Source organism: Hevea brasiliensis, chromosome 9, assembly GCF_030052815.1.
Source record: "Hevea brasiliensis isolate MT/VB/25A 57/8 chromosome 9, ASM3005281v1, whole genome shotgun sequence".
NCBI lineage: Eukaryota > Viridiplantae > Streptophyta > Magnoliopsida > Malpighiales > Euphorbiaceae > Hevea > Hevea brasiliensis.
This window is the reverse complement of record NC_079501.1, coordinates 24678568-24692724: the sequence shown is the minus strand read 5'-3', so window position 1 is coordinate 24692724 and position 14157 is coordinate 24678568. Positions and strand designations below refer to the sequence as shown.

General features: G+C 31.2%; 1 protein-coding gene across 1 annotated transcript in view; it reads right to left on the bottom strand.

The window, feature by feature from the left end:
* Positions 1 to 458: 458 nt before the first annotated feature.
* LOC110654527 (ubiquitin carboxyl-terminal hydrolase 3) overlaps positions 459 to 14157 on the bottom strand; it is a 31125-nt gene continuing 17426 nt past the window's right edge. The window contains 7 exon segments of the mRNA XM_058152192.1: positions 459 to 557; positions 1337 to 1413; positions 1556 to 1604; positions 2442 to 2516; positions 2670 to 2728; positions 3313 to 3443; positions 10144 to 10307. Of these exon segments, the coding sequence (XP_058008175.1) occupies positions 459 to 557; positions 1337 to 1413; positions 1556 to 1604; positions 2442 to 2516; positions 2670 to 2728; positions 3313 to 3443; positions 10144 to 10307 (654 nt within the window).

The window sequence follows — 14157 nt, the reverse complement described above, 5'->3', positions numbered from 1 at the left end:
TTCCCGGATAAAAATTGGACAAACTGCTCGATGGATTTTGGTATTCTTGGTGTCTATGGAAAGCTCTCGATGTGTAGATGGGTTTAGACACAAGACCCGGCCCGATTGATGGCCGGAACTGTTTTCTTTAGCATAGTTTTAATTTATACGAAGCATAGTTTTAATTTATTTTTAGTCAGTTAGCAATTAGTTAAGGAAAGAATCTTTTCTGGTGTGCTTAGTCTGCAAGTCTGCAAAGCTGTTAGCCGGAACTGTTTTCTTTAGCAGCTTGCATAAATAAGCTGCTCAGCTCTTCTTCAATGTAATCTTAGTTTTCACAATTTGTCTCCTAATTTTCTTGTTATGATATCAGAGAAAAAATTCTCTCAAATTTTTTCTATTCCTGTAATTTTTTTCCTTTCAGTTTCTCGAAAAACAATCACTCCTTTTCTGAGATTCAACCTTCCTTCAATGGCTAGTTAAGCAAACTCTATTGCGAGACCAGAAGAATTGCCTTCCAGAATCCAGTCTGTATTATCTTCATGCAAACTAGAATCCATCGTTGATCTTAGTTTCTCCTATACTCTCAGCATAAGACCATGGCTTTACTCTCTATGAACAAGCTTCAATTTGTAGATGGTACTATTCTCATTCCTGTGATCACAGATCCTCTTCACTCTAATTGGCAGAAATGCAATACCATGGTTTTATCTTGGTTAGTGTGTTCTATTTCTCCTTCTATAGCTCAGAGTATAATAGGGCCTGATAATGCCATTGGTGTGTGGAAGGATTGTTTTGCTCAAGGAGACTTTTCAAATCTCATACCTGCAACAAGAGATCTATAGTTTCCATCAAGTTGATCTCTCTGTCACTGATTACTTTGCACATCCGAAAATACTCTGGGATAAGTTAACAAATCTAAGACCTATTCCGTCATCTTCATGTAATCCAACTTGCAATTGTGATGCTCTTGCTACTGTTACACATGATCAATCAGATTATGTGATTCACCTCTTAAAAGGATTAAATGACAGTTTTTCCATAGTGATATCTCAAATTATGTTGATAGAACCTCTTCCTTGCATTAATAAGGCCTTTGCCCTAGTTATTGAACATGATGCATCTCAACCAAATCAAGTATGCAAACTCAATAAATCTCTTTATGGCCTGAAACAAGAGAACAGGCAGTGGAATGCAAATCTCTTCTATTTGCACCTATGAAAAACCATTTCATTCAGTTGTAGTACTCCACCATTTTTTAAATAATTGAAAAAAAATTTTATTTTGTCCTCTCTCAGCGGCGACATAGACTTAAAAAAAAAAAAACGAACATGAAGCTAAGGTTGTAAATACACACCTGCAATAAGCTGCTTGGTGAGGATGCACCATGTGCTATCAGTCCTGACTTTCTTCAATCAAGCTCAAAAAGTTCTCCTACATATAGCAGAGTAGGGATTAATTACACGTGGAACCAATGATTTGCAAACATATCTGATTACTTAAGCACAACAAATTAGTGCTTTATTTCTCATTTGTTTTCTCATATTTAGACACAAACGCATTTGAAAGTATCTACCTTCCACACATGTGAAGCTGATAAAGTGAGCGTCCACATTATCTGAAGCCTGCACAAACAAAAATTGGGAAGAAAATGAAGTACCAAAATAAATAAAGATAAGTGCATCGCTATTTCTCACTTCTCAGTATTTTCATTCATTTGACAAAAAATATAAGGAAAATGAATATTTACAAACTCCTATCCTTTATCATTTACAACCACGTCTAATCTCTCCTATCAAGCATGATCAACCAGGTGCATTTCCACAACTTCACATATGGACCCAAAGCCATCCCTTCATTCCTAACCAAATCACTTGCTTTCAGTCTTTCACTGAATATTGTCTCTCTCAAAAGTCTAGAGATCAGTCTAGCTTTCTCAACTCTCTGTAGATAAAACTTCCTTGCAATCACTATGCTAACTCATCCGACCCTCCAAAGTAAGGTGGTTGAAAAACATTGTAGAACCATTTCTCTACCTTAGGTTGCTTTGTGTTACCACTATTAATACCTTTTCAGTGGTTTTCCATGGAAGTCATTTGGAGTGACTTGAACAGACAAACTTTATGGCCCTCCTTCACTGTCCAGAATATACCAATTACTTATTTTCTTCAGATACGATACAAAAGGCTACTGACCATAAACTTCCTTACAAGAGAAACATACTTCAAGTCAAGCAAAATAAAATTTCTTTTTGCTATTGAATGCCCTCATCATCAGAGGTCCTAAAATGGATATAATGAAGCCCTGGTGATAATGATAAATAGTGAATAGGAAAGGATTATTCTTCATGCTTGTATGCTTACATAACAATAGCATTTTATGTCAGCATATCAACATTTTGACAATAAGAACTAACATGAATATTATCATTCAATCAAAAACTGAAATCATTATGATACTACCTCTGTATCACCAGCTGTAGCTGCTACAGAATGAGCAACTTCCATTTCTCTGTCATTCTCAAGAAATGTAGCATGCTACCCAAAATACATGGAAAAGGAACAAAAATAATAAGAGAGATGTAAGGAAGCCATATTAAGTTATCATCAAAACATCAAACAATGCATATGTCGGGGTTCATGTTGGAAAGAGAAGCAGAAGGGCCAAAAGACAAAAGAAAGAAGGAAAACCTCCAGTGGTCCCATCTTTGCAGTGGATTTGAAAAACTTATCCAAGAATGATCCCTCAACTGAAAAATAAGTTAAATATCAAATCATAAGTATAGTTAATGTAATAGGGATTTTGAAAATGGATTGTAAATTTTTAATTACCATAATAGATACAAAAAGGTATTTAGTTCATAACTCTTTGCATATGAGCCTGGGATTCTGAAATTTCAGGGCAGAGCAATAAAACACCTAAACCTTTTCTTGTGTGACAATCCATAACCTTTGACAGTCTCACATAGAACAATAATAGAAGGCAAGCATGCAGTTCATAATTATCATCACTATTCCTCCGTCAATTGTTGCATGTTCTACAGCTCATCAACTAGAGCAGTGCATATTCCAGTCTGAACAATGGGAGTGCAAATTGATACAGCATAATAGGTCCATTCATTCTTCAATTTTAAGGGCTCAGCTTCTCATGTATATCTTTGTGCACTTAGTGCAGCCAATTATAACTCAACCTAACATATCATAATCAGAAGCAACTAAAACTGAATGCATATGTGATGTGGCAGTGGGACTGATAGAATCCAATCCAATTGTCAATGTTTGGTTTGGCGGAGGGTGAGGGAACCATGAATAAAAGATAAACAAACCAACTTACGAAGCTTGATCTCTGAAGTGATGTTACCAACAGCATGAAGAAGCCCTATTGTTCCACAAGCATTACCCACAGTTTGTTTCATGAAATAAACTTTACTGCTAGGTTCCTGTAGCCAGAACTCATCAAAGAATCATAATCAAATTGTCCAAGAAAAATGAAAAGGAAAAAAGTAAAATAAGATAAAGAAAGAGGGTTGCGGTAGGTGACAACCAGCGTAAAAATTTCGTCACACCTTATGAAATGGATTCAAATGATATAAACATTGGGGCATCCTCTACTTATGACGAGCTACATCGAAGCCCGGGTGTAGTGAGAAATATGCAAGGGTGTAGGGCGTTCACCGAAAGCGACGCGTCATGCCGGCGCCCTGGTGTAGTGTTAAGTGAGCAAGGGTTCCCACATCATGGACGGCTGTGGGTAAAGAAGTTAGTCTATAAGACAAATAGTAGAACAGATAGTGGAACAAAACACAAAATAGACATAGAAAATAATAGAAGATATCATAGAAGGAGACCAATTAGGAAGGAACAGGATAGGAGGAGGATCAGGGTTGGTACTTGGAATGTTGGATCACAAAATTAATGGAGTTTGTGGATACCTTGGAAAGGAGAAATGTGAATATTATTTGCATTCGGGAGACTAAATGGGTAGGAGAGAAAAGCAAGGAAGTGGGTAATTCAGAGTACAAACTGTAGTTTACCAGAAAGGAGAAAAACAAGAACGGAGTGTGCATAATCATAAACAGGACATTGAAAGACGCTGTAATAGCTGTGAATAGCTGTGAAAAGAGTAGGAGATAGAATTATACTAGTTAAAATAGTACTAGAAGGAGAAATAATAAATGTAGTTAGTGCTTATGCCCCACAAATAGGACTAGATAGTGAGAGCAAACAAAGGTTTTGGGAAGATATGAATGATTTAATGCAAAGCATACCGAATGAAGAGAATATTTTCATTGGTGGAAATTTGAATGGACATGTAAGAAGTGATAGGCAAGGTTATGAGAATGTTCATGGAGGTTTGATTTTGATAGTCGAAATGAGGAGGGAAAAAGTATCATAGATTTTGCTATGGCATACGATCTAATACTAGCAAATACCTACTTTATAAAAAGAGAGTCACATTTAGTGACTTTCAAAAGTGGGCAACATAGAAGCCAAATCGACTTCCTCTTAACCAAGAAGATAAATAGAGCTCTATGCAAGGATTACAAGATCATTCCAGGGGAGATTTTAACAAGTCAATATCAGTTGGTGGTCTTGGATGTCAAGTTTAGGAACAATTCAAGTAAGGTCAGAAGAAATAGTGTAGCTCGAACAAAGTGGAGGGAGTTCAAAGGAGTAAAGCAAGTAAAGTTCAAAAATGAGTTTCTCGAGTTCGAAGCATGGAAGCTGGATATGGAGGCCAATGATATGTGGATACAGATGGCATCAAAGATTAGAGAAGTAGCTAGAAAAGTACTCAGAGAACTTAAAGGACATGGACCACCCTCAAAAGAGAGATGGTGGTGGAATAAGGAAGTATAAAAGGCAGTGAAGAGAAAAAAGGAATGGTATAAGAAATTACCTAAATGTGATAATAATGAGGCATATGAACAGTACAAAATAGCAAAGAAAGAAGCAAAAAAGGCAGTTAGTCAAGTACGAGTACAGGCATTTGAAAAGTTATATGAGAAACTTGAAACTAAAAAAAGGGAGAAAGATATTTATAGATTAGCAAGGAGGAGAGAAGGAAATGTCAAGATTTCAATCAAGTTAGGTGCATTAAGGATAAAGAAGGAAAAGTGTTGGTAAAAGATTAGGACATTAAAGAAAAATGAAGAAATTATTTTAATGATCTCTTTAATAATAGTCAAAATGGTAATAGCGTGAATATAGACTATAGAACAATAGAAAAGAATGTGAATTATACTAGAAGGATTTGATCTTTAGAAGTAAAGGAAGCACTTAAGAGAATGAAAGTGAGTAAAGCCTGTGAACCCAATGAAATACCAATTGAAGTGTGGAAGTATTTGGGAGATATGGGAGTGGCATGGTTAACTAAATTATTTAATAAGATTATAAACTCAAAGAAAATGCCTGATAAATGGAGGAAGAATATTTTAGTACTTATTTTTAAAATAAGGGAGACATACAGAGTTGCTCAAACTATAGGGGAATTAAACTCATGAGTCATACTATGAAGTTGCGGGAGAGAGTTGTGGAGCATCGACTACGTCATGATACTTCTATCTCTCTCAATCAATTTGGCTTCATGCCCGGTCGTTCAACTATGGAAGCGATCTTTCTCATTAGAAGCTTGATGGAGAAATATAGAGATGTGAAGAAAGATCTACACATGGTTTTTATTGACTTGGAGAAGGCTTATGATAGTGTTCCAAGAGATATCTTATGGAGTGTGTTAGAATAAAAGAGGGTATCTATTAGGTACATACAAGTGTTGAAAGATATGTATGAAGGAGCAACTACTATTGTGCGCATAGTGGGAGGGGATACAAGAGATTTTTCGATCTCAATTGGATTAAACCAAGGATCAGCTACAAGCCTTACCTTTTTACATTAGTTTTATATGAATTGACGAAACATATACAAGAGAGTATTCCTTGGTGCATGATGTTTGCGGATGATATTGTTCTGATAGATGAGACGCAAGAAGGAGTCAATAGAAAGCTAGAGCTTTGGAAAAGTACTCTAGAGTCAAAAAGCTTTAAGTTAAGTAAAACGAAGACAGAATACATGTATTGTAAGTTCAGTGAAGGCCAAACTGGTGATAGGGAAGGAGTTAGTTTGGATGGAGTGGTATAATATCTCGGCTTAGTCCTTCAAGTAGATGGGGGATGTGAGGAGGATGTTAGTCATAGGATTAAAGCCGGATGGTTGAAGTGGAGACGTGCCACGGGAGTTTTATGTGATCACAAGATTCTCAATAAGTTGAAAGGAAAATTTTATCGTACAGCCATATAACCGGCTATATTATATGATAGTGAGTGTTGGGCACTGAAGGAGTCGTATACGTCTAAGATAAGAGTTGCGGAGATGAGAATGTTAAGGTGGATGAGTGGCCATAATAGACTAGATAAAGTCCGTAATGAGAGTATTAGAGAAAAGGTAGAAGTTGTGTCAATTGAGGATAAGTTGAGAGAAGGGAGATTAAGGTGGTTTGGTCATGTGAAGCGTAGACATACGGAGGCTCCAGTTAGACAAGTAGAGCACATTAGTTTATAGGATAGAAAGAAAAAAAGGGGTAGACCTAAATTGACTTAGAGGAGACTAGTACAACATGACCTAGAAGCATTACACATTTCTGAGGATTTAACCCAAAATCGTTTAGAGTGGAGAAAGCGAATCCATATAGCCGACCCAAAATTTTTTGGATAAAGGTTTAGTTAAGTTGAGAGTTGAGTTGTTACCAAAAGCTACATAGTTGGAAATAAGAGTTCAGTCTCGCTAATTAGAAAACCTTCTAAAGTTTTTCAGGGTGAAGAATCTAGAAAACATCACGATGATTTCAGGATATTCGAAAGAAATTCCAAATCTAAATTTTGCAGCAGCTTAGAAATATCACATTGGACCTAAAAAATGAACCCCATCTGATTGAATATAATCATTAAACAGAAGCTAAGCTGCTTCAGCTGAAATAGATTCTGTACCAAAAACATTCTTTATCTCTAGCATGGAGGCAGATGCCAACAATAAACGTTCACATTAAAGTGGGGCATCTCATTTACCATGCAGTTAATAAATATATCTATCAAGCAATCTTGCAAGTTATTAAATCCCTAGATGAGGTGCCAGTATGATCCAGCAACACTAATATAAGCTCACGAAACTTTATCCTTTATTCTAAAATTGAAATTTCACTTATGTCTGCAAAAGGTATGCCGACTCTAATGTTAGTGTTCAAAATAAAATTTCTTGAGCTAGTAAGGCCCTCTAAGTGGGCAAATAGCATCGGCAAAGGCATCTGACTGATTAAATTCCCATCAATTCCCATAATTGAATCACAGTTTATATGCAAAATACACCTTCACACAAATGTTTTAGTTGCAGAAAAAGATTGGATGACAAACATGACACGTGTTTGAGATTACAAAAACTCAAATTGAGCATACAATCAAATTATCACGGTACTCACATTTTTCACCCCTTCCTGCTGTATCCGGATTAATTACCGTGAAAGGGTCTCATAGGAAAAAAAAATATAAAAAAGGGTTAAAAATTTAAAAATTATAAAAACGGGGTGAGTTTATAACGCAGACACGAGTCAAAATAACATTTTTAGTAGGGACACTATTAAAGATAGCGTTTGGAGGCGAAGCAGTCGGGATGCTGTTTTCAACAGCGTCCCAGAAAAAAAAAAAAAAAAAAGAAAGCTGGACGCTACTTATAGTAGCGTCCAACTTTTGTTTTGATTTTTTTAATATTTTAAATAAAATATAAATATTATTTTAATAAATAATATTATAATAATTAATATTATATATTATAATATTTTTATTATAAAAAATTATTTTTTAGTTTAAAATTAAATTAAATTTTAATTAAATAAAAAATTAAAATATAAAATATTATTATAATAAAAGAATAAAAAAATTAAATAAAAATCTAGACGCTACTTATAGTAGCGTCCAGCTTCTTATTTAATTTTTTTAATTATTTCATTTTTATATTTTAAATAAAATATAAATATTATTTAAATAAATAATATTATAATAATGAGTATTGTATACTATAATATTTTATTATAAAAAATTATTTTTTAATTTAAAATTAAATTTTAATTAAATAAAAAATTAAAATATAAAATATTATTATAATAAAAGAATTAAAAAAATTAAATGAAAATCTGGACGCTACTTATAGTAGCGTCGAGCCTCATATTTAATTTTTTTAATTGTTTTAATTTTATATTTTAAATAAAATATAAATATTATTTTAATAAATAATATTATAATAATTAATATTTTATACTATAATATTTTTATTATAAAAAATTATTTTTTAATTTAAAATTAAATTTTAATTAAATAAAAAATTAAAATATAAAATATTATTATAATAAAAAAATTAAATAAAACCTGGAAGCTTCATATTTAATTTTTTTAATTATTTTATTTTTATATTTTAAATAAAATATAAATATTATTTTAATAAATAATATTATAATAATTAATATTATATATTATAATATTTTTATTACAAAAAATTATTTTTTAATTTAAAATTAAATTTTAATTAAATAAAAAATTAAAATATAAAATATTATTATGATAAAAAAAAATTAAAAAAATTAAATGAAAACCTGGACGCTACGTCCAGCTTCATATTTAATTTTTTTAATTATTTTATTTTTATATTTTAAATAAAATATAAATATTATTTTAAATAAATAATATTATAATAATTAATATTATATATTATAATATTTTTATTATAAAAAATTATTTTTTAATTTAAAATTAAATTTTAATTAAATAAAAAATTAAAATATAAAATATTATTATGATAAAAAAAAATTAAAAAAATTAAATGAAAACCTGGACGCTACGTCCAGCTTCATATTTAATTTTTTTAATTATTTTATTTTTATATTTTAAATAAAATATAAATATTATTTTAAATAAATAATATTATAATAATTAATATTATATATTATAATATTTTTATTATAAAAAATTATTTTTTAATTTAAAATTAAATTTTAATTAAATAAAAATTTAAAATATAAAATATTGTTATAATAAAAAAATTAAATAAAAACCTGAACGCTACTATAAGTAGGTCCAACTTCTTATTTAATTTTTAATTATTTTATTTTTATATTTTAAATAAAAATAAAAATATTATTTTAATAAATAATAGTATAATAATTAAAATTATATATTATAAAAAATTATTTTTAATTTGAAATTAAATTAAATAAAAAATTAAAATTATTACAAAATTTTATATTTTTTTATTTAATTTAATTTTAAATTGAAAAATAATTTTTTATAATATAGAATTTTAATTATTATACTATTATTTATTAAAATAATATTTTTATTTTTATTTAAAATATAAAAATAAAATAATTAAATAAGAAGCTGGATGCTACTTATAGTAGCGTCCAGGTTTTCAGTTAATTTTTTTAATTTTTTTATTATAATAATATTTTTATATTTTAATGTTTTATTTAATTAATATTTAATTTAATTTTAAATTAAAAAATAATTTTTATAATAAAAATATTATAATATATAATATTAATTATTATAATATTATTTATTAAAATAATATTTATATTTTATTTAAAATATTAAAAAAATTAAAACAAAAGCTGAACGCTACTATAAGTAGCGTCCAGCTTTTTTTTTTTTTTTTTAAATTTGGATAGCGTTCGCACGCTATTAAGAGTAGCGTTTTGTTTGAACGCTATTGTTAATTGCGGTTTGGACATTAAAACGCTACTGGTACTAGCGTTTTTACGCTTCTGACTTTTCTCACCTCAGTCAGGTAAATTTTTTACATCACACTCAATTTTAATAATTTTTATCTCCGCGTTACCATTGTACGGTCAATTTCCCGCTGTATCCTCTCTTCTTCACTTTGAAAAAGAATTAAAATATTCATGAAATCAATGGACAATTAAATTTACATTGCTAATCTTACAAGCTCATTGAGTTGCATCAAACAATTAAATTTAAATTGCTAAACTGTATCATAAGAGCGCAAGAGTTCAGGAGTTCTATCAGAATTTAAGTTAAGACACGTTAAAACACCAGAAACAAATACAAGATTAGTACAGAGAAATCCTATAAGTAAAAGACAACAAAAAAAAGAATTGTTTCACATACCAGCATAAGTGCACAACAAAGAACAAACCTGCTGAGCGATGGGATAGAGAAACAGAACGGCAAGAACAGGCTTCGGAACCATTTCCAAGAGTTCTTCATCCAAGCCATAAACATCATAGCACTCTGCTTCACTCTCCGGAAGACCTAAGCCCCAAAGAAACTGCACAACGAAAGTATCAAGAAAAAATAAACTAAAATGGCTTCCAAACTGTTGTCCCAAAATAGTCCAAGAGGGGGGTGAATTGGACTTTAACAATTTCTCGGCCCTTGCTTGTAGCCTAATGAAAAATTATGGCTTTGTTCAACTAGATGCTTCTCTATACAAAATGATAGTAATATGTGCTTCAACAATGTATTCCTAAGTTGCAATTCAAGCCTCAATCAATGTATATGGCAATATCTAACAAAGCATTCATCATACAATATACAACTAATTTCTCAAGTCACTCAATATGTCCACAAATTTATCAACTCAATCTATTTAACCAACATTCAATATCATGTATATAAGGAAAAATTTAAATTGCACAAAAGTAAAGAGGTAAAGGTTAGAGAGATCAAACACAATGATTTTTATAGTGGTTCGGCTTAACTAGCCTACATCCACTCTCTCAAAGAACCCTCTTTGAGTCTTCTCTCCACTATTTGCTCTTTTGAAAGCAAGAGACCAAAAGCCCTTTACAACTTTTCAACACCAAGCTTTCACCAAGGTAGCTTGAAACCTTCACAAGTGCTATCACAAGCACTTACTCTCTCAAGCTTCAATAGGTGCTTGTACAACCTCTCTTAAATGCAATTTAATATTTCAACACTCACTCTTACTCAATACAAATCAAACTATAAATAAGATATAAGTTGATTTGCCAATGGTAGCTCAAAATCTTTAAAGCTCTTGAATGAAAGCAATAAATGAAAAATCAATATTGGAGTTCAAATGTAAGCTTTCATCAAGTGTAAATGAAGTAAAGAATGTGTATTTATAGTCCCAAATCATTTTAGACCGTTTGAAACCCTTTTGGAACGATATACACACTGCCCAAGACAAAATGGCCGTTATTTTGTCCTTTTGTGCGAGGTTGAGCAGCTCTGATCAATTAGCAAACTAATGAAATTTTAGTAGCAGTCAGTAAACTGGTTAGTAAACTAAAGTTTTTAGCAAACACATTTGCAAACTAAAAACTTTAGCAAACCAATTAGCAAACTAAGTCAACAGCTGCATGTCTCAACTTGCAATGTAAAATGATTTAGACCTTAAAAAAATGTTTCAATAGTAGTGTCCAAGGTCATAATGAGAAAAAGTAATCAGAAAATAAAATTTCATTTTTGAGCTCCATATGACTAAATTCTCATCCATTCTTTTCACAAAAGACCTAAGACTCAATCTCTAACACTATGCCTTTCATACCTTTTCATTGAGTCTTGGCTTCTATAGTCTTGTTCTTTTCCTATTTTGGATTTTTCTTGAAATGCCTTTGAGTATCATTTCTCCTTAGATGCAACTTCAATGATACTTTAGGAATAAGACAAAGAATCTACACATCACTTTAAAGTTAGGTTAGATAGATTCTCTTTGAGTTTTGTTATCATCAAAATCAATGCTCATTTTGAGCTACACGGGGTCAACAATCTCCCCCTTTTTGATGATGACAAAACTCAACTGAATTAATCAATCAAAAAATAAAAGTGTGTGAAAGTTTATGTGAGTATGTAAATCCAAGTATAGTATGCCAAAAATGCTCCCCCTGAATATATGCACATAATTTCCAAGAAATCTATTTTCTGTACACAAGCTCCCCCTGAGCTTATGCTATAAAGCATGTTCACAATATTCTCAAAAAGCATTTTCATTTGTCACAAGTATAAACACAAGTATAAACACATATCCATCAACACAAGTATCAACATTTCATATCCATTCTATAAACACATATTCACACACATATTCACATGTTCATATCCATCATATCCATCCTATTTGTATCAACACATTCTATTCTCCCCCTTTTTGTAATCAATCAAAAAGGAAACAGGAGAAAAGAACCCAAAAAGAATCATGTTAGCCCAAATTTAAACGCAGTAAGGTGAACAGTAGTAAACTAAAAACCAACAGTAGCAAACAGACTAGTAAACTAAATATGCAAATAGGAAACTAAAAATCCAGATTAGATGGGAATCATTTAAGTCTTTTGCTTCTTCGAGTGGATTTGGAAGGCACTAACTTCTTCCTGGTGATTTTGACAATAGGTGGCTGAGTTCCTTAGTCAGCTACTTGATCACCCTTCTGTGGCTCTGAAGGAACGGAAGCGTGAAAAACACAAGTTTATACTATTGAATTCAAAAATTTTCACCTAGGGTCACATGCATCATGCAAGATTTATTTTTATCTATTTGATTTCAATGATAAACAACATATTAAAACACTTTTAATATGTTTTTGGATCTGTATTTGCCATTTAAGATTTTAAAATTAATCAGATTAATTTTAGAACCCTAGATTAAATCAAGAACGATTACACTAACCTCTTGATATGCTGCAGCGTGTCAGCGCCTTTGAAATTCGTCTTCAGGACACCAGATGTTGTCCCTCTAGCTTGTCCACACCAAGAACACCTATGGCAGCTCTTGAACAGCTTCTAAAGCCTTTTCTATTAATTAGAAATTCAAGTTCTGCCTTTTAAGAGATTAGAGATGTAAACAGGACACTAGAAACAATTTCTAGTGTTCTTAATTCAAGAGATTGATGGCTAATCTCTTTGAATTGATGAGAAATGAAGAAGAATAGCTGGAGAGCCTCAAAGTGGCGTGACAAATGAGAGGAGAGGCTGCTGGTTATTTTTCTTTTCATCACCACACTTAAATAGCTAGGTTAACACATTAAACCCTAGCCACATGTCACCTTTTGATTAGCTCTAGGTTTAAGTGACCCAATCAAATTGTGCCAAGTGTCAAACCTATATTTAATCTTGATTTTAATCATCTTACATGATTAAAAAACATTTGGCAAGCTTATGTGTTATGCCATGTGTCACCATCTCATGATGCCACGTGTCACACTGCAAAATGACCAAAATGCCCCTGTGTCTTAATTTTGAGTTCTCAACCCAAAATAATTATTTTTCTTCTTCTAATTAATTTATATCAAATATAAATTAATTAATTAATCTCTATTAATTAATTTCTCATTAATTAAATTCATATTTAAACACTTTAAATATAAATTTAACTTATATTATACATCCAATAATCTAGATTTGGTTTCAAGTCATGCTAGGGACTTTGCAATCTAATTGCAAACCAAACCTATTTAATTAATAAATTAAACTCTTTAATTAATTAATTAAATCATATTTAATTAGGTGATAACTTGTGTATGTGTGTGACTTACTAGGCTCATCACTAATTGGCAATGAGAAATAATATCAACTCTTAATATCATCAAAACTCTTTCTTACCATAAATGATTTCTCTAAATCATTTTATGAACCTCATAGACCATGGTTAACACCTAGCATAGCATGCCATGGCCATCCAATTAGTAATAAGGTTTACCTTAAATGAACCTATAATCATATGTTACCATGCACTAGAATCTCTCTGTTACAAAATCCCAACTCAAGCTGGAGTCATGGTTTATGTCAAACTCCATTTGCTATGAATATTATGTTCTCTTTTAATTCCAGTTCTTAATTAAAAAGATTTTCTCATCAGAAACTCTTTTCTGAATAAATCTATCTATCCTGGCCAGGAACTTGAAACATCAAGAACAATTAAATGAACATAGGATTTTATCTCTATTTACTTAGAGGAACAGATTCCATCTTGATCAACACCTACCTCCATATATAACTAGTAGGAGCCAACACATGCCCATATACCCATACACAGTACAAGTATGAAAGCAGTATCAAACTCAAACTACCTATATACAAGATAATTGTGCTATCTCAAGTCTAAAGATTATATGCACTGATATGATTTATGATAAAACATTGACAAGAGTAAACTCCATG